Source organism: Ostrea edulis, chromosome 6 (genome assembly GCF_947568905.1).
Source record: "Ostrea edulis chromosome 6, xbOstEdul1.1, whole genome shotgun sequence".
NCBI lineage: Eukaryota > Metazoa > Mollusca > Bivalvia > Ostreida > Ostreidae > Ostrea > Ostrea edulis.
The window spans coordinates 16,463,495-16,489,984 of record NC_079169.1 but is presented as its reverse complement, the minus strand read 5'-3'; the positions used below and the strand labels follow the sequence as shown (position 1 = coordinate 16,489,984).

Genomic DNA, 26,490 nt, shown 5'->3' with positions numbered 1-26,490 from the left:
GGTGTGGTGACACTTGTATTGGGGTGTGGTGACACTTGTATTGGGGTGTGGTGACACTAGTATTGGAGGTGTGGTGACACTTGTATTGGAGGTGTGGTGACACTTGTATTGGGGTGTGGTGACACTAGTATTGGAGGTGTGGTGACACTTGTATATAAAATAAATATCTGCAAGAACATAGAAAAAAAAGTGCGGAAAACTGGACTGACAGACAGACAGACGGACGGACGGAGCGCAAACCTAAAGTCGGTAGGGGACTAATAACAGTTTTTATTATATAGCTAATAAATAGTCTAATATAAAATCTGCGTAAAATCTAGAGAATGTTAGCGTTCAATATCCTGAGAATTTATTGAACGCTAACTTTGCATTGCGTAAATTGTATGCGCCCGAAACATTCCGAGTATTAGCGTTCAATATTGACGTTACCGTAACGACGTAAATAAGCCAAAATGGCAGACGACGGTCCTCCGAATCTGACAGAGCCGGTATTTGATATTTACTTAAGCAAAATGTTTTACTGTACATAAATTATGATGTCCCCATTTACAAAATCAGTTTGTTTCATGCATTAATGACGGGTTAAATATTGAACAGTTAAGAAATGCATGCTGTTATTGCACACTGCCAATATTGATGAATCCTCGTCTATTTTGGAGTAGTTTGAGTGAAAAGGGATATAATTTAACAACTTAGTACTTTAGCTATATAATAAAAGGGTTATTGAACTTATATAGGTGAATATTGGCACTCGTTGGCTGTCAAAATGCACTCGCAAGCTCGTGCATTTTAACAGCCAACTCGTGCCAATATTCACCATATAAGTTCAATAACCCTGTAGTATGTGTGCAATAGCCAGTACTTCTAGGCAGTATGTTTCCGCATCAGCTATAACAAGGGTTACAGTGGGCTTAATGGTTTAGTTATTTAGGCGAAAACAGCAAACCATACCCCGGAGAAGAGGGGTAAAAGTCATGACCTACCTCCTGTGCAGTAGTTTTAATAATAACATCGGTATAGCGCAGGACAGCATTTATGCAAGATCCTATGGACATGGTAGCTGTGATTTTGCACCAAAGTGCAAATATACTATCTGTGCGATAGCGGATGATTAATTTCTTCGCTTTCGAATACAACTATAACCGCACCTCCAATACAAGTATCACCACACCCCAATACAAGTGTCACCACACCTCATATACAAGTGTCACCACGCCTCCGATACAAGTCACCACACCTCCTATACAAGTGTCACCACACCTCATATACAAGTGTCACCACACCCCAATACAAGTGTCACCACACCTCTATACAAGTATCACCACACCTCCAATGCAAGTGTCACCACACCTCCAATACAAGTGTCACCACACCTCTATACAAGTATCACCACGCCTCCGATACAAGTCACCACACCCCCAATACAAGTCTCACCACACCTTTGATACAAGTGTCACCACACCTCATATACAAGTGTCACCACACCTTTAATACAAGTGTCACCACACCTCATATACAAGTGTCACCACACCTCCAATACAAGTATCACCACGCCTCCGATACAAGTGTCACTACACCTCCAATACAAGTCTCACCACACCTCCAACACAAGTCTCACCACACCTCCAATACAAGTTTCACCACACCTCATATACAAGTGTCACCACACCTCCAATACAAGTGTCATCACACCTCCAATACAAGTGTCACCACACCCCAATACAAGTGTCACCACAACTCCAATACAAGTGTCACCACACCTCCAATACAAGTGTCACCACACCTCCAATACAAGTGTCACCACACCTCCTATACAAGTGTCACCACACCTCCTATACAAGTGTCACCACACCCCAATAAAAGTGTCACCACACCCCAATACAAGTGTCACCACACCTCCAATACAAGTGTCACCACACCTCTATACAAGTGTCACCACACCTCCTATACAAGTGTCACCACACCTCTATACAAGTGTCACCACACCTCTATACAAGTGTCACCACACCTCCAATACAAGTGTCACCACACCTCCAATACATGTTTCACCACACCTCTATACAAGTGTCACCACACCTCTATACAAGTGTCACCACACCTCCAATACAAGTGTCACCACACCTCCAATACAAGTGTCACCACACCTCTATACAAGTGTCACCACTCCTCCTATACAAGTGTCACCACACCTCTATACAAGTGTCACCACACCTCTATACAAGTGTCACCACACCTCCAATACAAGTGTCACCACACCTCCAATACAAGTGTCACCACACCTCTATACAAGTGTCACCACACATCCTATACAAGTGTCACCACACCTCTATACAAGTGTCACCACACCTCTATACAAGTGTCACCACACCTCCAATACAAGTGTCATCACACCTCCAATACAAGTGTCACATACCTCCAATATAAGTGTCATCACACCTCTATACAAGTGTCACCACACCTCCAATACAAATGTCACAACACCTCCAATACAAGTGTCACCACACCTCCAATACAAGTGTCACCACACCTCTATACAAGTGTCACCACACCTCCAATACAAATGTCACCACACCTCCAATACAAGTGTCACCACACCCCAATACAAGTGTCACCACACCCCAATAAAGTGTCACCACACCTCCAATACAAGTGTCACCACACCTCTATACAAGTGTCACCACACCTCTATACAAGTGTCACCACACCTCCAATACAAGTGTCATCACACCTCCAATACAAGTGTCACATACCTCCAATACAAGTGTCATCACACCTCTATACAAGTGTCACCACACCTCCAATACAAGTGTCACCACACCTCTATACAAGTGTCACCACACCTCTATACAAGTGTCACCACACCTCCAATACAAGTGTCACCACACCTCCAATACAAGTGTCACCACACCTCTATACAAGTGTCACCACACCTCCAATACAAGTGTCACCACACCTCAATACAAGTGTCACCACACCTCCAATACAAGTGTCACCACACCTCTATACAAGTGTCACCACACCTCTATACAAGTGTCACCACACCTCCAATACAAGTGTCACCACACCTCCAATACAAGTGTCACCACACCTCTATACAAGTGTCACCACACCTCCAATACAAGTGTCACCACACCTCAATACAAGTGTCACCACACCTCCAATACAAGTGTCACCACACCTCCAATACAAGTGTCACCACACCTCTATACAAGTGTCACCACACCTCTATACAAGTGTCACCACACCTCTATACAAGTGTCACCACACCTCTATACAAGTGTCACCACATCCCGGGACCACTACATGTTGGCAGTGTTTCATAGGTCACTAGAACTGTTTAGTGTTTCATAGGTCACTAGAACTGTGTAGTGTTTCATAGATTACTAGAATTGTGTATTGTTTTAGAGGTCACTAGAACTGTTTAGTGTTTTAGAGGTCACTAGAACTGTGTAGTGTTTTAAAGGTCACAAGAAGTGTGTAGTGTTTTAGAGGTCACTAGAACTGTGTAGTGTTTAATAGATCATTAGAACTGTGTAGTGTTTTAGAGGTCATTTTAACTGTGTAGTATTTCATAGATCATTAGAACTGTGTAGTGTTTCATAGATCACTAGAACTGTGTAGTGTTTCATAGATTACTAAAACTGTGTAGTGTTTTATAGGTTACTAGAAATATGTAGTGTTTTATAGGTCACTAGAACTGTGTAGTGTTTTATATGTCACTAGAACTGTGTAGTGTTTCATAGGTCACTAGAACTGTGTAGTGTTTCATAGGTCACTTAAACTGTGTAGTGTTTCATAGGTCACTAGCACTGTGTAGTGTTTCATATGTCCCTAAAACTGTGTAGTGTTTCATAGGTCACTAGCACTGTGTAGTGTTTCATAGGTCACTAGTACTGTGTAGTGTTTCATATGTCACTAGAACTGTGTTGAGTTTCATAGGTCACTAGAACTGTGTAGTGTTTCATAGGTCACTAGTACTGTGTAGTGTTTCATAGGTCACTAGAACTGTGTAGTGTTTCATAGGTCACTAGAACTGTGTAGTGTTTTATTGGTTACTAGTATTGTGTAGTGTTTCATAGGTCACTAGAACTGTGTAGTGTTTTATTTGTTACTAGTATTGTGTAGTGTTTCATAGGTCACTAGTACTGTGTAGTGTTTCATATGTCCCTACAACTGTGTAGTGTTTCATAGGTCACTAGAACTGTGTAGTGTTTTATATGTCACTATAACTGTGTAGTGTTTTATATGTCACTAGAACTGTGTAGTGTTTCATAGGTCACTAGAACTGTGTAGCGTTTCATAGGTCACTAGAACTGTGTAGTGTTTTATAGGTCACTAGAACTGTGTAGTGTTTTATAGGTCACTAGAACTGTGTAGTGTTTCATAGGTCACTAGAACTGTGTAGTGTGTTATTGGTGACTAGAACTATGTAGTGTTTTATAGGTCACTAGAACTGTGTAGTGTTTCAGAGATCACTAGAACTGTGTAGTGTTTCATAGATTACTAAAACTGTGTAGTGTTTTATAGGTTACTAGAAATATGTAGTGTTTCATAGGTCACCAGAACTGTGTAGTGTTTCATAGGTCACTAAAAATGTGTAGTGTTTCATAGGTCACTAGAACTGTGTAGTGTTTCCTATGTCCCTAAAACTGTGTAGTGTTTCATATGTCACTAGTACTATGTAGTGTTTGATAGGTCACTAGAACTGTGTAGTGTTTCATAGGTCACTAGAACTGTGTAGTGTTTCATATGTCCCTAAAACTGTGTAGTGTTTCATAGGTCACTAGAACTGTGTAGTGTTTCATAGGTCACTAGTACTGTGTAGTGTTTCAAAGGTCACTAGTACTGTGTAGTGTTTCATAGGTCACTAGAACTATGTAGTGTTTCATAGGTCACTAGAACTGTGTAGTGTTTCATAGGTCACTAAAACTGTAGTGTTTCATAGGTCACTAATACTGTGTAGTGTTTCATAGGTCACTAATACTGTGTAGTGTTTCAAAGGTCACTAGAACTGTGTAGTGTTTCATAGGTCACTAGAACTGTGTAGTGTTTCATAGGTCACTAGTACTGTGTAGTGTTTCAAAGGTCACTAGTACTGTGTACTGTTTCATAGGTCACTAGAACTGTGTAGTGTTTCATAGGTCACTAAAACTGTAGTGTTTCATAGGTCACTAGTACTGTGTAGTGTTTCATAGGTCACTAGTACTGTGTAGTGTTTCAAAGGTCACTAGTACTGTGTAGTGTTTCATAGGTCACTAGAACTGTGTAGTGTTTCATAGGTCACTAGAACTGTGTAGTGTTTCATAGGTCACTAGAACTGTGTAGTGTTTCATAGGTCACTAAAACTATGCAGTGTTTCATAGGTCACTGGGACTGCGTCGTCTCGGACAGCAGATCACGCTCACACTGGCACTCTGTCAACCCCTAATTTAGCCGTGTTAATTGGCTTGGTGTTCTCGGGTAGCGTACGGAGCATCCTATTACCTTCATTAAGGAATATTGATGAATGCGACTTCACACAAATAAATAATGTAGTGAGAATAACAAATACCTCATCAACAATTATTGATCATATATACACTAAGCTACCCAAAAACATAATCATGTCAATCGATAGTACTTGGAATTGCAATCTTGGACACCTATCCTGTTTATTTTACACGAATATTACATAATCATTATAACAAACGTACACAGACCTAAACTACAATCATTTTAATGAAAGGGATTTTCTCTCAGACTTCCAAGAAGGAAACCTATTATCTAATCCGAATGATCCATTAAAAGATGCATGTATGTACTTTTTCATGCCAAATTAGACGAGCATGCCAAAGTTAAAACCAAAACGTGAAGCGTCACAAGCGTGACACGCGGTTTATATGGTAAACAATGTGAAATTCTTCAAGCATAAAACTGCGCCATAAATTTCATAAAAATATTTTACAGAATATGTTAAAACAATAAGTGGCTTATTGAAAACACCAAAATAGGAACAAACTATAGAACAAAACATTCGCAACAAATGTGGGATGTAGCTCTTATCCTTGGACGAATTTGACTCCAGTTTATGGTACTGTAGTTTTCCTTTTAGCTCTTACAAGTTTATTATTATTTCGAATTTCCAACATTTCGGCTTGAGCATCACTGAAGAGACACTATTTGTCGAAATGCGCATCTGGTGCATCAAAATTGGTACTGTATAAGTTTTACATTACGACCACTGGGTCGAGGCCTCTGCGAGTGGACTGTTAGTCCCTGAGGGTCTCTACAGCCTAATAGTTATGTACTTCGTTACTAGCTTGAAAATACGGATGTATATTTAATTGCTGTTATAAAATTTAGAAATTAATTTCAAAATTAAGGATTATCTCCCTCATGCATAGCTCTTATCCTTGGATGAATTTGGCTCCAGTTTATGGTACTGTAGTTTTCCTTTTAGCTCTTACAAGTTTATTGGTATTTCGAATTTCCAAACTTTCGACTTGAGCATCACTGAAGAGACACTATTTGTCGAAATGCGCATCTGGTGCATCAAAATTGGTACCGTAGAAGTTTTACATTGAACAAATTCGCCATGAAATCACAAGCATACATCCTTGTTACAGTTACTGTATCGAAAACAATTTTGAATTGTCAGGATGAAAAATTATCGCACAAAATCGAGAAATGACTGAGGAAAATACCATGGTAGGGGTGTGTTTGAAATGAAGGGTGTAATTTACTGCAGATTGCTATGTTGTAAAACACTACAAATATGGCCTATAAAAGGCACGGGACCCAATATAATTTTTGTCGTTTTTTATCAGCACTTGGAATGAACTTTGAAATGTCAGAATTAATATAGTTAGTGAGAGGGCCAGAGGTTAGTATTGAGGTCTATGGTAAATGAATTGGTACTCTTTTTCCCAGGACGTAGAACATTCGACAACTTCTCGCTGACCACTAAACAAGGCACTCACAAGACGTTATCTCTTATATAGTCCCTGTATATCCATGCATGTTTTATGTTTCCCAATAGTCCGAAATATCTGACTTTTTCCTGGCTTTTTCTTATGATTTTGATATTTACGGTGCCAGGAAAACGCCAGAACCAGCGCCATTACGTAAACTGGAAATTCGCCGCCTCCAGCTGGAGGCGGCATTTTCGGGCCGATTTTAAATACTTGCGAGCCGAATTCAATGTTAAACTCATAATTAATCAATAAAATGATGCTTCCTGTACTTACTAATATCGATTAAAAGAAAATACCACTCCAAAATTCGATAACAAAAGCACACAATTGTAGTCAATCGAATTTTCGCTGTCATTTGAGCGAGCGAGTCACGTGACTCAAAACAAAGCTCGACAGTTTGCTAAAATCTTTTCATGAGGCTATTTATGTGATGAAAGAACCCATAAAATCGATAATAGTAAGTACAAGAAGCATCGTTTATTGATTAATTATGAATTCAACATTGAATTCCGCTCGTAAGTTTTTAAAATCGGCCTGAGAATGCCGCCTCCAGCTGGAGGCGGCGAATTTCCAGTTTACGTAATGGCGCCGGTTCTGACGTTTTCCTGGCATGGTCAATATCAAAATCATTAAAAAGCAAGAAAAAACGTCAGATATTTCGGACTAGTTTCCCAACTGTATTAGTGCTTTGCTTCTTACCCCCCCCCCTTTTTTTTTTTATCCCTGATTCTTCTGTATATGTCTGTTTTATATTATTCTTTTCTTTTGTTCATATAGTATGTGTCTTTTGTAAATTTTTATATAAAAATGTGTTTGTTTTAAGTCTGTGCATGTATATATACCGTCTGTGCTATGTGTTTTATGCTAATATATAGTCGGTTAAAGAGCTTTTCGGCTCATGTTACTTGTTTATTGTAAATAGTTCCGACTTTAAATAAAAATTACTTAGATATACAACAAGTGTACACTTGGTATGTTGAAAATTGTAGGAACTAAATTTACATTTTCAGGTAGAATGGGTCTTTGTTCCATTATTTTGTAAGCGTAAAATGATAAATATTTACCCGATCTTTCAATATTGCTAAAAAATAAATGGATCGATGGCCCAATATATGCATAAAAAGTATTTGGACATTGCATTTAAAGCAAATTCAGGTTACTTCTGCTTGCGAAGGATTTAGTAGGCCAATTAATTTTTAAAAATTCGCATTTTTAGTGTTACAGTTTTGTAAAATTAAGTAGCATATGATTATCAGAAACAGGGACAGATAACTCTTGTTTGTCTGTTACAGTGTAATCTGTTTGTCCGCAAAACTTTAACCGCGGCCATAACTTTTTAATTGGTGGTAGGGTTTTCATATTTCACATGTGTTTACCTCATGATCTTGACGTTTGAGAAAGATTAACACAAGCACTACCATTGGAATGATTAGTGTTAGGGATGTCATGCTAGATTAACACAAGCACTACCATTGGAATGATTAGTGTTAGGGATGTCATGCTAGATTAACACAAGCACTACCATTGGAATGGTCAGTGGTAGGGATGTCATACTACTGTAGTATTCCTTGTGACAAAACCTTTCTTTCGGTACCAGAATTGTACGTGGGCATAAGTAATTCCAGGCACTTATCATCGTTTTTAAGGGGGGGGGGGGCAGCTAAAAGGTAATTTCGTGGGGGATGGAGGTCTTTTTAAAAAACTATCAATGATCATAACTTTCAAGCTTACTTTCATTTCATTCATTATTGTCATAAACAAGTGGGGGGAAACACCCAGTGTATCTTTTATTTTAATTAACTGAGGAAGTGCCAGACAGGAGAAAATGCCAATGATGGAATGGCATGAATTGTAAACAACAGGTGTGTGAACTTTATTGTGTATAACACAGGTAGACCTAATATGTACAGATGTACCATGCATACAGGTGCAGCTGTTTATTAGTAGACAAATTTTAATGTTAAGAATTCCAGGAGATTTTGGTTTATTTTAATGTTTTCAAACGATGTTTGAAACTTAAATAAATACATGTATAGTTAAAAATAGTGTACGAGGTTGAATAATGGAGTGGTGGAAATTTGAAAGGTTTGTTTTGTTAATAAAGCCAGGCATGATTTACAATTTAAAGCAAAGTGTGGTATCAAGCTTGTGTTATTACGTAAAGTCCATGCAGTTTGTAGGAATATAGACACTGTCACGTATACGTATACACAAACCGAATCCATCTAGTCAAATAATGCACATGTACATGCACATGCATATGCAGCTCTGGTTCAGATATTAACGAGTTTGCTGGAAATAAATTCTAAATAAGACCTGGATCTAATCTACGACTGCTTATAGCATCTCAATAATCATTTTTCTTCTTTCAAAAAAAAATATAGGCCTTCATTACATTGTAGTTCTAATTTTGTTACAACGCTAGAATCGAACTACTTGGCCGTTGATCTGTGGCAAAATGGAGAAATAACATTTTCGTGTATTATACATGTAACGTATTATTCTAATATGTCGGATAGGGTTCTAAATTGGGTAAGGCTATCGTAGAAGGAATTTAAGGACACTTAATCTATAAAAAATATTACACGTGTATAATGTCTCGGGTTGACCTGTTAATCGGTGATGTCTTTAGAATTCACAGACAGCGTCCGAGGAGGGGCAGAATGACGAACTTTCGAACTCTACATGGCTGAACAGCGTGCTGAAGTGATTAAAGCTGTAAGGAAGTACTATTTGTAAAGACGATATACATAAAAGAACTGCCATGACACTATGAGAAGCATTAATGCCACCCGTGGCCTTTTAACGAGTTTTTCTTCTTATAAAATAAAGCAAATAATTTGTTGAAGACATGCATGCCTGTTGGAAGACCTCTTTGATCTTTGCATTAACTAGTTATATTGCATCTCGAAAAAGCTTAATCATATGTAATATTTTTCAGTATGATTGGTATAACTAATATGTAAAGGCTCCCGGGGCCTTCGTGCGTAGAATCATTTCAATTTAAACAGACAACTGAAATAATTTTGTAGAATGCATATGAATATTTCATACTAATACTTGTTTTAAAAATGAATTCAAATATGTTTATTACAACGTGACTACCTGCCTGGATAGGGGGCCATTACAAATGAAACTTTGCTCCAAATATGATATTGCGTGTAAAGAGTACATCATAATGAAAATTATCTAAAGTATCGGGACAAAAATAGAAAAGTGTGCGCCATTGGGAAAAGGGGGATTTGAATGAACAGTGAAGACAATAATCTATTACACAACATTAGATCATCTTGTACGGAACAAAAGGTTATAGAGAAATTTGTTAATATTCATATGTTTGTGTGCACTGACATAATAGCGTTTCAAACGTAAAGTCATACTTAAGTCATAACTAATGAAAGATCAGCATAAACTCCACTAACAATGGCGTGAGTTGGGAAATTATCGGATCCACTTCATTCCTCGACTTCATTCCCTTTCGCCAGAGATCTGGAAATGAAGTCCAGAAACATGCAAAATGTATGTGGCTGTTACATGCCGGGGATTAGAAGACGATGAATGAGCCATTTCTCTCTCGTTTTGGACGTAAACTTGACATTTTTGGATAGCCACTGACGTGCATCGTGACTCGCTTTTTCATGATTTGCGCTGTAATCCGTTTTTGTCTTTTAAGACTCTGACAAAAGACGGCTAAAACGATTAATTGCTGGTCGTATGGCAATTCATAACTCTATTAAACAGACAATGCTTCTATAGTAATGTCCCATTAGCTAAAATGGCAATGGTAGCCTTTCCCGTCCATAAGCTGCACGCAAGAATATTTGACCATAGCTTATTGTAACGCCTGCTGTTAGTGAAGAGGAACACCTTGGTCGGGTTTAACGATCAAGATCAACGCTTCTTAAGTATTGCACCACTCTAAATATGATTAATCTCGGTCGTAACAAGAGATTCATTCATTTCTGAAATTATTTACGAACGCTACATTGTAAGCCCAGGTGACAAATTTCCTCTCCGCTGATGGTTTGGTATACAGTAGTTATTTGTTGAGAGGGTATCTGATTTGCATTCAATCACGTTCGATTTTTCATTGTCAACTAATTATAAATACATTAAACCCTCCCTATTCGGCGTCCACACCGCCTACCCTTCATTAAGACTCCTATATGTACAGGTTCATTCAAAAGTCGTTTAGTAAACTGCATCAAAATCTCGTGTCGTCAAAGGTTTGCAAAATTCGATAAGTTGTGATACACGCCTTGATTTAACAACTATCAAACTCTCGCGATGAATGAACAGCGATTTTTATGAACGATTTGACATATAAGCGATAATAATTAGAGATTTTTATAACACTTCAGACAATACTTGACTGCGACAAACTATGATTCGGTGACTGGGAATTTCCAGCGAAATTTTAAACTAAATATTTGTAGTGCTATATTGGAATTTTAAAAACTTGATCTGGACATGAACTTTCGTTTGTGCTTTGTCCTCCTTTTGGAACTCCTCATGTTTACGGAACAGTATTATGCCCAGGATGCGGAAGGTAAATTTTTGTTACTCTTTTGGAATTCTTCATGTTTACGGAACAGTATTATGCCCAGGATGCGGAAGGTAAATTTTTGTTACTCTTTTGGAACTCCTCATGTTTACGGAACAGTATTATGCCCAGGATGCGGAAGGTAAATTTTTGTTACTCTTTTGGAACTCTTCATGTTTACGGAACAGTATTATGCCCAGGATGCGGAAGGTAAATTTTTGTTACTACCTCGTAAGAAACCATTTCTTTCACTTCAAAGAATATACCTAAGTTCTTAAACAATTTTTGTAGAAGTCTCTTTAATATTTTAAGATCATTGTCCTATTGCATGACAACTTTAAAAACATGGCAAAATTTCATAAAGTAATATACAATGATTATTATTTTCTTTGACGCGTGTTAATTGGTGTAGTGTTTCGTTTGTTAGTCTTTTTCTTTCTATTAAGTATTTGATATAGTATTTCTAAAACCTTGAACAACCATTCTCGGTTACCACTTACACTTTTATGTCGCTCATGGACACAGACGCTCTGCAGGCTTAATACAATGATAAAACTTGGTACTATGAACAATATCAGGTCACCGGCTGCTTGGTCACGGGAGTGCACCAAAAGGTTCTAAATATGCAGGTTTGTTTGTAACATTTTTACAACGTAGAACATAAAACTATCCTAAATTTCCAATGTGTAGACCTTGATGTTACAGATTATGTAATGAAATTATGAAAAATGTGGGTAATTTTAGACTTACCATGGCAATAATTTGAAGAAAATTTTAAAAATGACACCCTTACAAAGAGATATTCATATATACATGGTTACATTTAAAATCATCCATTTACAAACTATCTTCTATTCATAAAGTTCAAGACTCCATATAGATATTATTAATTCCGCAGGCTTCTGCAAAGAAATCACATACCAAAGGATTATATTCCTATGCCTTTTTAAATGTATTGCCAGTTGCCTTGACAACCAAGGCACATTTTTGACCATAAGCGTATCGATGCTTTGTATGAGGATGGTTTGTGTATTGTCCTGCGTCCCATTCCAGAATTGTTTGTTCGTATAGTGACAAAACTACACAATGCAGTAGGTGAAGTACCACAGACCAGCTGTCTGCACGGCATCCGGGGCCATAGCGGTGATAGTTCTTTTTCATGAAAGATGAAGATAACGAACAGTGATCAATCTCATAACTCTTATAAGCAATACAAAATAGATGCCATGCCTACCGTTAGGGACCCTAATGTTCATATCCAAAAGACCCGTGAATTTCAATTTAACACCGGATGCTTGGCGATCGAAGAATCGCTATTTTAAACATCTGAGGTTTGATGTGGTGCCAGAATTGAAAATAGAGCCCAAGCATGATGTATGTAAAATTGAAAAATAACAAGGATTTTATGATTGGAATATTTGTTAAATTGTTTCTAGCGCACCTGCAAGCGGTCAGTTTTCATTTTGTGTGTATTATCCAAATATTATGTCTTGGGCTTCAGGAAACAATATTCGTTAACAGTCTATTTTGCTCCAACCCCAACCAAGATACAAAGCAAATGAGATGCAGGCAGCATCAAATTATCTCCCTGTATAAAATTAAAAGAAAACAAATTACCATGCGTGTCACTGTCCCTATGCAAGAGTGCAAAAATGTCAATGCCTTAGCGCATCTTAATTAAAAGTGTCTTTTGACAAAATTCATATGTGTGTGTGTGATTTGGAAACATGTTAAAATTAAATTTTCTGTAGGTATTTCGCAACTTTCTCAGAAAAATTTCCTGTTAGTTTCATGAATTTATAAATGGTCAACAAAAGGGGAGCAGGTGCCCGGGTTATTTTCTGGTCAATACCACCAACCATATTTTTTTTAATTGAAAGCCGGATAAATAATTTAATTGTCGGCATCTCGTAGATTTTATGTAAAAGAAAAGGTTGCATGTATGTGAACATTGAATTGACGGAGTCTGAAGATCCGGAAACAGGCATGAATTGTGCTTCCTCAGCACCTAATTTGATTTACACAAAATTTAGTCTGTCTATAAACAACAAGTGCAGGTAGAGTTGTGAAACTATATTGTGTGCCTGAGTATTGAAATGATGCCAGATTTAGTTCCATTTTTTACTAAGCGCTGGACGCATGCGATAATGATTATTCATTATTTTGGAGTTAAGATCCCTTCTCAGAAAATTCAACAGATTACTTGGTATCTTAAACGATTTTCTTTAATGGATACCTGCTGTACGAAATGATCTGTATTTAGGTGTTCTGTCAAACTGAGATGATCAGTAATTAAGAACTCATTTTCCCCTGATCATCATTTAAATCTTGACTACAAGGAGTTTAAATCTTAGATGAAAATAACCGTCTTCAACTGGTTTACGTTATTCCAAATATTAGACGTTGATTCGGTACAGTTGTAAATAAATAATGAAAATCAGAATGACACATTCCATGTGTCATTCTGATTTTCATATATGTGTGTGTGTGTGTGTGTGTGTGTGTGTGTGTGTGTGTGTGTGTGTGTTCAACAAAAGGTATGCAGTGGCGGATGCATATTTTGATAGAAATAGGCTTTTATTGAAATATGACCGAAAACATTCAATTATAATGTCTTATTTTATCGGAACTCGGTAGTTTCAGGGGACTTCGATCTGGACCAACTGGAGGCCGTATGGCACCCTACAGTTAACTGCATCCTCCACCCATTCAGAAATTTCTGGTAACACCACTGGTATGAGTCTACCATGTCCCCATCGCCCCAACTAAATCTAAGGCAAAAACGAATTCTGTGGAGAGTATACACAGTTTTATAATGTACATGTATGCTATTGATATTTACATCAACATTTGGTAATCCTATCATTTATTTTTTTTTAATTTATTTTTGTAACACGTTCTCTCTGCAAACATGATTTGCATATAAATTATTACTGCGTATGCATCTAGTGGCAGAAAACGTAACCATGAGGTCGAATGCGCTCAAATTAGTGGCAAGATGAAAAGGACGCCATACTTCATTTGTGCCGTCAGATTACAAAAACTGACACGAAACTGATATCAAATATTATTATCAGTGGATTTGAGGGGGCGCAACCGGCGCGCGCTCTCCTAAAATTTTCAAGTTTAAGGTAAATCGTGGTCTCTTGTTTAGAAAAATGTATACGATAAAAGAAGCAATAATTTCTTCCACTCTCAGAGAAATAAATGCCAAAATATTTTGATTTATTGAATAACTTTTATCGGGAGAACTGCTATTTTTTCCAAAAACCCTTAAAATTCACGTCCTCTTATTCATTTCACCTAATATCAAAAATGACAGTAAATAATAAAAATTACTACATAGGAGAAACATTTCACGCCCGGTAAAATCTGTGAAATCCAAAAGCTTCTGGGGGGTTCACCCGCTGGGCCCCCACCTCAAGGCGGCCCCAGACCCCTTGCCTCATACGGTTGCACCCCCCCCCCCCTCTAACTGCAATTCCTGGATCCGCCCCTGATTATGGTCTTGTTATGCTAAAATGGAAGTTTGAATATATATATATATATATATATATATATATTTGAATTTTCAAAATTCGCAGAGCGTTATTGTCTTATAGCTTTTGTGATGTCATTATGAAAATTGAATTAAACATAACAATATCAAAATAATCAATTGTTTCTGTCAACTACACTAATGGTTGTGCTCGCTTTTGTCTGACGTTGACGAGAAATTCAAATGTTTTAATTAAGTCGATTGCTGCCCACAACGTTGCAAGATTTGATCAGGAACAACTATAGAAGATATTGAAGTATGTAAAAATTATCAAGAAGAAGCCCCCCCCCCCCCCCACCCCCGATTTTCAGTTGTGCCTGTTGACTTTATTGCACAATAAGGCATAGTAACCATGCATATCGGATTCATTGCGAAGTGAGATATACATACGTAATTAGCTATAGGTATGATAGTGTTGTATTTATCGCGTAATTACAGATGTAGTAATTATGAACATTGAAATCATATGTAGATATAATAATAATAATCGATAATATTGACGTCATTGTGTAAATAGATGCAATGATTATGCCTATCTATGCGCAAGATATAAACACGAATTCGGGACATGTTTACAAACAAGGTATCCAGACATGTTTATTGAATGGAGAATATTTTACTGACAAAAGGATATGTTCATTCATTTGTATCGGCGTCACACACACACACACACAGAGAGAGAGAGAGAGAGAGAGAGAGAGAGAGAGAGAGAGAGAACCAATTTACGAGACTTTAAAAATTCAGTTCCACCACCTTAGAATTGAAATACCACTTTAATAGCAAACGGACTTTCTTGCAAAATAATCTCTGACTTAGAAATATCTTAAATAATGCATGCATTGTTTTCAACTGTTTCAATACAGACGGTAACGAATCCCTGAGCTAATCAGTAATTCAGTATTGGGCAGTCAGACTGTGTGTTAGCAAAGGTACGAAAACTTTCAGAAATTTCTCCCCAACAAAACGCAGAATCTGTTCCGTAGTGCTGGACTTGTAGATATAACGTATACGTAGGTTGAAATTCGCTGATTACCGCGTGTAGAGAAAGGTATGGGGTTACTTCATTGATACTAGGTATATCTTAAAATGTCATGGTTTCTTTAATGGATTTCAAATATTAACCAAATGGATGCGGTAATACGACTCTGAGCCACGGTAATGGCGGCAACATGTCACAATAATGTAAAATGGTTGCTTTCGTGTCGTGAGGTTGTACAAAACATTCAACTAATTTAAGTCTACAACGAGTTTTAATGAGAAGATTAATCTGAAAGTAAAGCTTATGTTGCTTAATGAAAGAACTTTGTTCATCTAAATCATTCCTCCGGGCCATAGAATGAAATTCGCGAACTACATAAATGTCATTTAGATGTGCTTTGTGTTTCTATTCAATTCATCTGGATTTTCAATAGCCGATTTCCTCTCGCAATGATTATTGACGCGCGCATTCTGTACACTCGATTTACTGTGCATTTGCAGTAAGAATTTTTGATAATTTGATTTACTATGCTAAAAATTTGATTTACAATTACATCTCTAGTCAAAACAAAACTATGGGGAAAGCCTACTTTTATCTAAGAGTAAAGATGTTCCACGTTTTGTTTCGTACTTGGATATTTTACGGACGATAGACGTTAACAGCAAACTAACAATCCGGGGTGAATTCTGCTTCTTCACTGTCAACTGCCCACATTTATGTAGCATAAGCAATATCCCATTATCACCGGTAGATGATGTTTAAGAAAATGTTCTGCGAATGATGAATTTTTAAACCGAGGCAGACTACTGATAAATACGTTGATGTTAGGTCGTTCTTGGCACATAAATTTTGACTACGGATAACTCCATTTACCTGATCAAGATATAAGACTCACGGTTGTTCGACAGAGGATGCTTACTCCTCCTTGGCACCTGATCCCACGTCTGGTATATCCAGGGATCCGTGTTTGTCCAGCTCTCTATTTTGTATTGCTTATAGGTGTTATGAGATTGATCATTGTTCGTTATCCTTACCTTTCATTAGGTCAAATGCCGTCTAGCAAGTTTTATACTAATGTTAGACTGTTCTTTACATACTGATTTTGACTACGGATTACTCCATTTACCTGATCACGAAAGACAAATCGCATATATATTGTGTTCTTTGGAAATCCTACCGCGATGGGACCTCCGTTTTTAAGGTCATATCTTGAAGGTCCTCGACTCTCTTTCTAATTGCCAAATGTTTGGCTAAGGCGCAATCATTACCTATGTATGTCTTCGGTTTGACGAGCAGGGCTTAAATCACGACCACCCAATCACGGCGCAATACTAAAACCACTAAACCACGGGATTCTGTTCCTTATATCAAGTTTGAAATTCTTGTTTCTCTCACATTACTTCGGTGCATTAAAAAATTGAACGTTTTGACCTTGGCCAAATGATTTTGGTTCAGGCATATGACACAATGACTTTGACACACCATTTGGCCATAAGTAACACATGTCCGAAGCCTGAGGTTGTAACTTCTCTCCAATACATGACGGGTTGATTGTTTGGAAGTTTAACGCCGTTTTAACAATATTTCAGCCATTTTACGGCGGTGAAGTAAATGAAATATGATAGGTCTGGAAGGTTATTTTTTCCTGACGGCTCCCAGTAAGCCTGCTCTGTTGTGGCAGAACAAACGTCGTGGACTGCCTGGAAAGACACGTGTAACGGACTCCGTGAATCCCGTATCTTGCCCAGTATTTGGTGGTTATGGGAAGCTCAAACGTGAGGTACTACGAAGAAAAGTCAAATGATGGTGCTCAGATATCCGGACGCCATTCACTATAACATAAACAGTCGAACATCGTTTTACAAAAATTAAAATAAGTAGTTTCAAGTTTAACTCACATTTTGGAAATATTTTAGTAAATGAGATGAATGCACGTATACAACTAATTGAGTTTCTGTTTGGTTTGTTGAGCTGTTTGTGCACCGATCAAGAGATTCCGCTTTTAATGACATACACACACACACACAGAGAGAGAGAGAGAGAGAGAGAGAGAGAGAGAGAGATATTTGGCAATGTATTGCTATTATATTTAATTGAATGGCCTCTGAATTCCAACTGGAAGTATCTGTGAATATTCGGTGGTATTTTAGTGTCCTTTAAAAACTAAAGGGTAACAGAAGTCCCTCTTCTGCATCTTTTTCACCAAAGAAATGTCTTTTTTCAAAGCCTGCAAGGAAAAGTATGAATCCCTTCTTTTTCCATCTCATTGTGGGGGGGAAACCTATCTTATCTAAATATATACAGAAAATACTAAAACTGTCAATAATTATATTCTCCATTTCCTATCAGAAAAGATGTCCCAGAAAGAGGTTCAGTGAAGAGCCTCGTTTGGGGGTGTTTATCGTCTTTCTTTTGTAAGAGACACCCTCACAACTTGAATGCACTGCCCACGACATGCCTTCCGGTTGGGTAATGAGGAGGTTCGTCCTCTCGGGACATGGAGATAATTTTAACATACATCGCATTTACGGGCTCATAAACCATCAATGAACAAATTTGAATAATGTTTTTATGTCAAATAAAACGTTTTGTCCTTTTAACATATTCTATGCTCCTGAATCTGTACAAATGAACCACACGAAAAGGTTTCTGAAAATGTTGACACTCAAATGTGCTTTAGAGATTGGTAAATGGTTGGTGGTGTAATGAAACAATAGACAGGAAAATGCTCGAAGCGTCATTCGGCGACTGATGAATTGCTTTCAATTTAAATGCTTATCCGATATGTATCTTTTATTTCCATTTGACTGTTAATGAATAAACCCTGCCGTAGAATTCATGAATTAATTTGGAGTAAAAATCGTTTCCTTCTTGAAGTAGGCCTAAACTAACGAAGGGAATGCTTTCATCTATATAATAATTTATTAAAGTCAATGGAAACAGAAAGTTAATTTACACCTTTATTAATCTTTAATTCAGTGTTACGAGCTATAGATTATCGAAATGATTATTTCATGCCCATCTACAAGTCTATACGAACGATTACATACAAATGCACATGTACGTAAGCAATCAACCATCGTTGTCTTTTATGTATCGTGCCTATCATTCATTCCATTCAAAATGATTTTTATATTCATTTTATGTTCAATGCAGTAGCTGTTACATTTAAACTCTGATAAATGGTGTTTCTTGTTTCAGAATATTATACCTATAACGAGGGCCTACCTAGTCCCATTCTCAAGAAGGCGGTATGTATAACGTGTATATACCTGTAACTTATGTAAATTTCAAAGGAAATATCGATAATATGAATGGACAAGAAATTTAAACTTATTATTAACATGAAAGTTTTTACTCATCTAAAAAAACGAGTAGATCTAGAATTCGCTGGATACATGTAACAGTTTACTTATTTTGTTGAAATCGTTTGTTTAATTTTGCCTTTTTAATAGTCTTTATCCGTAATTATAAGGTTTCAATCTCAACTGTAATGACACGTCAAGGAAAATTACTCACTTCTCTTAAATATACCAATATCCTAATACACTTTATTTCATTTATTTCAGATCAATAATTTGGTGGTAAGTGGTTCACATTAAACTCAACTGAACAAGGTTGAAAACGCTTCATTTCATGATTTCGTTTTAAAATGTTTGAAAGCATTTTCCGTATACAGACGCCAGCAGCCGACTTGACCTACACTTTGACCTGTGCAAAGGGCCTCCGTGGCCGAGTGGTTAGAGCATCACGCTCAAAACCACACGGCCTCTCACCTCTGCTCGGCGCGGGTTCGAATCCCGCTCGCGCCGGTAAATGGGAAAGTTTCCCAGTTTACTTTCGGAATGTCGGTGATGTCTTCCTAGGTACATTGTATCTGGGTTTTCTCTTCCACCAATAAAAACTGGACGCTACCAGATAACTGAAAAAATGTTGAGTGTGGCGGAAAAAGCAAAACAATCAACCCGTGCATGTTATACACGTTGCTTATCATCCCATTTCACTCACACAGAGAATTCATCAGCTGTAGGTGGAGTAAAGAGAGTTCCTTATTGTGTCAATGCCTGACATGTCACCAAGAGCTATATCTATCACGTCATATCCGAAAGACCCGTGACTCTTAATTCTAATGTCGGACGACAGACCGATGATAAACGTCTTATTATTAGGTTTGACGCGGCGCCGGGAACGAGAATTGACCGAGATCTCAAGCTGCGCCATCTCTACCCATGTCTTGATCAACAGAAAATTTCATATCAAATATCACACTGAGATGATGGTCACACTTTCTACAAAGATCTGAGAATCAAATTGGGGGGGGGGATAAAACGCTTCACGAATTACTGTGAGCAGTACCGCTATAATCCGGGGGTCCGTGTTTGCCCCAATTTCGGTTTTGAATTCTTGTGGGATTTATGATTGATCCCTGTTCGTTACCTTCACCTTTTCGTATTCATGTTGTACTTCCTAGGCACCTGATCCCACCTCTTGTGTGTCCAGGGGTCCGTGTTTGCCCTACTCTTCATTTGTATTAGTCCGGGGATTGTGAGATCGTTATCTTCACCTTTTCATAGAAGTGTGACAGTGCCGACCGTAACAGGGCACCTTCGTGTTTGAGGTCGTATCTGAAAAGAATCGTAACTTTTACTTGTAATACCAGTAATACCAGACGCTTGGCGAAGAACTTTCACTAGCTATGCTAAACGTATCAGGTTTGACACCACATCGGGATCGATATTCTAACACCGAACTTCCGGTGGCGAAGAGGGAGCCCAATCTACTTGGCTTACCCCGTCTTTAAACTACAATATGAATAGCTATTTATTTTGTCTTGATTAAGCAATATCATCATATTTATTGGACACATTGCAAACAAGTTTATTTGCAGTACTATAAAGAAAACCATGAAATTTAAAAGACAACACGAAATCAAAAAGAAAAGTATGCGCTGGTTCATTTGAGACCATCACTACAATAACATCATCCCTCCCCGTCGAAATCTGTAACTTGGGAACAAAACCACGATATTTTCCCCTGGCCAATTATTAATAGGAGTCATGTACTCGTAAATCACTGAAATTATTTTACAACTTAAAACAATACACCAGCTCACTTCAGTAAGTCGTACATTAATAACTTTTATCATTCATTTGTAGAGGTGTGCATTAAAGTCCTGGTGTGTTCTTTATTAATGAACCGATTGTAAAAATAATTCTGAAGCCTTCTCTGACGTGCAACATATTCATATATCAATCAAGTCTCTCGTAACACCTCTATTTTTAATTTTATTCAGCTTTTTTTTTTAACATCAGGATTCCGATTGAATTTCAAATAATGGTTGTTATTTAAATGTGGTAGAGTCTAAGAGGTCAAAGATTATCAAGTCGGCAGTACATTTTTGCAATACAAGGACAAAGCTTTCTAAATACATGAATATTTGTACAAAACTTATTCATTAAATCAAGACATTCTGATAACACATCGTGCTGGATTTCCCATACATTACACTTTAATTACGCAATGTTTGGATATCCCGGTACAACAATACGTGATTTGCATTCTGAGGAATCGCCAGATCACAATATTGCAGATTTCAGATATTTAAGAGACAATATATTGTCCACATGTTGTATTCTAAGAACTGATATTCGTGTCAATCCAATGAATCTTTTTTAAACAATAAATCACTGGGTACCTGTTACTGCGGTTCGATCCTTTTTACGACAGTGGTCGATGTTTTGATTAACACGCTGTCATTTGGCACGGGCACAGATCGATCTTATCTAAATAAACTCAGACGATTTCCAAAAGTTACACAGAGTGTCAACCATAAAAATACTTAGGTGCTTTATTTAAGAAATGAGCTCGGCTGATGGAATTACATAGAAACCTCTTGGTTCTCCCTTCACCAGTGAGAGAAAAGAAAAATGAAGCTAACATTTTATAAGATGATATTTATCAATCAACTCTTTTTTCCACAGTGTGCTGATTAACGTTTTTTATGCAAATCAGGGAAACAATCACCATCATTTAATCAAGTTAGATATTGACAATTGTAGGAATTGCTTATTTTATGGCAAAACACGATAGTTCTCCCTGCTAGTCAATGGAGAATTTAAAGCTGAAGCACTTTATATTTTGGCACTTCATTTGCTTTCCCTTTTCATGCGCTAAAATCAATCTCCACTTTACGATCGAAGACAGTCATTTTATTTATTTCTCAGCACAACCTTGTCATAACACCATTTCTAAATGCACAATTCATCACATCACTTGTCGGTCATTAAATGTTTTGAAGAATAGCAAATTTGCAACACTAAATTTTACTGTCGTTGTATAAAAACTGTTGATCAAATTGCAAGTTTTAGCAGAATAACAGAAAATTGGCACTACACTCTCCCCTCATTTACGGTGAAAATCTTGGATTAAAATGTCGGCAATATGCATACATTTTGTTAGATCCACTGATACTTATAATGGAGTAGTATCATTCACGATCTACTGCACGGCAAAAAATACTGATGCCCACATCTGTTTAGGATTTAAGATAACATTGGGAATATCAATTTTTCCAGTAAACTGACTAATATGAAAATCTTCGCAATTTAAGTTTCGACAACTACATTTTCATCAATTGCTCATTGTTGGTGCAACAGGTCTTTTTCAAATCTTCCATCTAGGTTTCTGAATTGAATACCAATTCACAGAAACCCTCAACCCAGAATACATATTGGTACATGTACCAAAATATGCAATTTCTTAATACTTAACGTAAGACACTTGCTTGAGAGATGATGTATTTGTTACGCCTCATTTTTGTGCTTCCTGCCTCCATATATTCAAATCTTTTACATAATGAAAATTGATAATGAAAAAGAAACCTGAAATTAAGTAATTAACTTAAATTGGTTGAATCAAGATGAATTCAGATACTTTAAAATGAAAAGGTGAAGATTGACCAATCATATTTCCTGCAAAGAATCCAAAATTAAGAGCAGGACAGACACGGATCACTGGACACACCAGAGGTAGGATTAGGTGCCTAGGAGGAGTAAAAACCGCCTGTCGATCGGTCACACCCGTCGTGAGCCCTATATCTTGATCAAGTAAACGGAGTAATCTGTAGTCAAAAGTAGTATGTAAAGAATGTCCTAACAATTGGTATGAAACACGTCAGACAACATTCGACCTAATGAAACACAGGCACTTATTTCTGTAAATGACTTATGACCTCTGTATACTAATAATAACACAAGGTACCTAGCTTCAAATGACACCGATTAACCCCCCCCCCCCCCCCCCCCCCCAGATAATGTCGGCCTTCTGAGCCTCCAGGGAATATGCGATGCAAATGTATTTACTACCGTTCTATTGTACAATCATTCAATTAAAAAAAAAACATGTCTGATATGACTGCATTCATTGAGGCGCCTCTTTTCTCCGAAAACTGCAACAAAACATGGGTCTACAGAAAAAGTGCCTATCAAAATACACATTATAATTGGGAGTTACGTTCTTTGACATATTTGTAAACACACTACATGTATGTAAAATGTACATACATTGTGACGTCACGCGCAGCGCAGGAAATCATAGTGTAATAATTATATATATAAAGCACTAAAATGACGTCGGTCATTTTAGTGCTTTTTTGTATTTGACCTTGTATCGTTGTGGATCCGACACTTCTAGGTATCGGGTGTTGTTGGAACTTAGTACTTTTATATCTATCTATCTAGATATAAATTTTATATATAAATATATATATAAAATTACTTTTCTCTTGTACAATAACTTTGCTTTTCTCTTGCACTGTTTTAAGAATTTCATTTTGAAAATATATGAGGGTTCAAAGTGTGACGCATCATGCTGGCGTACATCAGGAAGCGTGTTAATATACTATATACTGTACGTGTATCTAATTCAGTGATTTATTTTGTGCATGCTTTCATAGGGAATTCGGGTGAGTATATAATCTTCCTATTTTGAATATATATTAAGTTTGTACTGATTTGTAACGTTTTAAAACTTCATCAATAATTGAATGTTGCTAAGCAAACAATTTGAATTGCTTTACTAAATGACATTGCAATTGAGGAAATTATTAAAATTCATTTACAATTTCATTTCTGCCTTTAGATGGTAAGTTTACGTCTCACAGAACTAAATGTTGTTTTCCTGTGTATTTTGTGCTTTTGTAATAAATGCAACAGATACATGTCGTATTCCAAGTGTATTTCATATCTCCGTGACTCTCCTGAAATATAAACCAAAGGTTGCCGTTGGTGATGTTGTATACAGTTTCTTGATAGTTTTACTTTGTATATAATTCCTAATAACGTCAAATGCTAATAAGGTTTCTTGTAGTGGTACTTTATTACTAACTAAATCAATATTTAAAAAAACACACCTTAGACTGGCATTCTCCTACTCTGATTAAGAAGTGTCATAAAATTTGACAAATTAAATACACTGCACATATATCAAGGCGACATCCTTTCACCATTCCAACAGTGTGCACACACGTGGAAATCAAATTATCGAACTCGATCATTTCCTTCCAGTTATAGAGGAAACGTTAAGGATGGTGTCCATTATAACTGCATGAGCTGCTGATTGGAGGTGTTTCCTTTTATAGCTTTTGCAATGTGACAAGAAATACTAACTGAAATCATTTTTACCGTTCTCATATCACGTGTAGGAGTTTGGGATCTTTTCTTCAGAAAATAATAAACAACAGAGTATAAACCAACTAGTCCAAGAATTTTGCAACACAATACGATATATCTAACAACTACATGTAGTCCAAGAATTCTACAACACAATACGATATATCTAACAACTAGTCCAAGAATTCTACAACACAATACGATATATCTAACAACTACATGTAGTCAAAGAATTCTACAACACAATACGATATATCTTACAACTAGTCCAAGAATTCTGCAACACAGTGCGATATATCTAACACTTGTGAATGTACAGCGAAAAATGCTTTTACTTTTCAAGTTAAGAATGAAATGAAATCGAACAACACCCTTGAAGTATGACTAACATTAATACGCATTACAGTCATTGGGTACCCATCCAATTCAGCAATACATACTGTCCATAATCGTCTTAGTATCAGACTGTTTTCTTCATGATTTTTTGGGGGAAGATACCTTTAACTTCAGATAGCACACTAGATTGTACATGGGTGGAGAACTGTGGCTACTTGGGTACAGAAACTATCTAAGTTAAAATTCTCTCTCTCTCTCTCTCTCTCTCTCTCTCTCTCTCTCTCTCTCTCAATATTACAATCAATAATTTCAATATGTAGACTGATTTTTCTCAGCTATAGTTGTTTAGTTTTATTGCTACTTTACATTTTTATTGCATTTATTTAGTTTTCATTACTATGTAAATATTATGTCGTCCTGAAGAAGGGACAAGTCATCCCGAAAATTAGAAAATATCATATTGTTAGTGTCGCTGGTCATTTTCAGTGCTTTATATATATCACTGTTTTATATCAAAGAGATCATCCCGTGAGGATCCGGGTCAGAATAGGTCCTAAGTACCCCTTGCTTGTTGTAAGAGGCGACTAAATGGGACGGTCCCTCGGATGAGACCGCAAAAACCGAGGTCCCGTGTCACAGCAGGTGTGGGACGATAAAGATCCCCCCTGCTCAAAGGTCAATAGCGCCGAGCATAGGCCTAAATTTTGGGGCCCTTCACCGGCAATGGTGACGTCTCCATAAGAGTGAAAAATTCTCGAACAATAAACAATCAATCATTATTAAAGAGATCTCTCAGAAAATATAAGCTAGATATTTTATTTTATTCCGGTAGACGGTGAAAATAAAAACGCATGCCTTTAATGTAAGTATGTGGTATCTTTGTTGCACGAAATCAAACAGAGCTTTTCTAATTTTTCTCCCTCTAATTTTTGTTGTTTTTTTTTTTTGTTTTGTTCATGTTTATTGCTAACAAAATGATCTTGAGAGACAAACGAAAACTTGCATATACATTATACTAAATGTATGCTTGTCGACTGACATTCAAAATAAGAAATAAAAACAGTCTTAAAAAAACCGAAAACGTTGGCATCGCATCGTTCTCACTTTGCACGGCGCGCCATACGGAAATTCAAGTTCATTTGTCAATATAACATAATTATGTTAGCCGTTTGCATTAAAGAATGGCTGCGGTCATCGTTCCCTTGAAAAAAAGTTCTCGCCATTACATCCGCGGGGATGCGGTATTTCAACATTGCAAAGTCGGCACGTGAAAACCTATTCTCCAATGTGTTTTATCAAATTTAAATTAAATAGTTCCCGTGTAAATATGAAACAAGTTTAAAACAATTTCCCTAATTTTGGTCGTATTTTCGTGACTTTCGATCCCAAGGAAGGGGTGCCCCTAACAATACTACTGTACATGTAAATTGTTCTTCAGATTGTAACCCATCAAAAACAAATCTTAGGGCCAG

General features: G+C 37.1%; 1 protein-coding gene and 1 long non-coding RNA gene across 3 annotated transcripts; both read left to right on the top strand.

The window, feature by feature from the left end:
• The first annotated feature begins 974 nt into the window (after window positions 1-974).
• On the top strand, window positions 975-3,331 carry LOC130047199 (proline-rich protein 36-like). Its single transcript, XM_056141805.1, has 2 exons — window positions 975-1,056; window positions 1,161-3,331. Exons 1-2 carry the CDS (start codon window positions 975-977, stop codon window positions 3,329-3,331), a joined length of 2,253 nt encoding a protein of 750 aa, XP_055997780.1.
• A 7,815-nt stretch (window positions 3,332-11,146) lies between these two features.
• On the top strand, window positions 11,147-19,601 carry LOC130047160 (uncharacterized). Of its 2 annotated transcripts, none has more exons than XR_008796209.1 (3): window positions 11,147-11,502; window positions 19,215-19,264; window positions 19,583-19,601. It is a non-coding gene; the product is annotated as an uncharacterized LOC130047160 (long non-coding RNA). The 2 variants fall into 2 exon arrangements; XR_008796210.1 differs by lacking the exon at window positions 11,147-11,502 and adding an exon at window positions 11,646-11,706.
• Window positions 19,602-26,490: the final 6,889 nt, after the last annotated feature.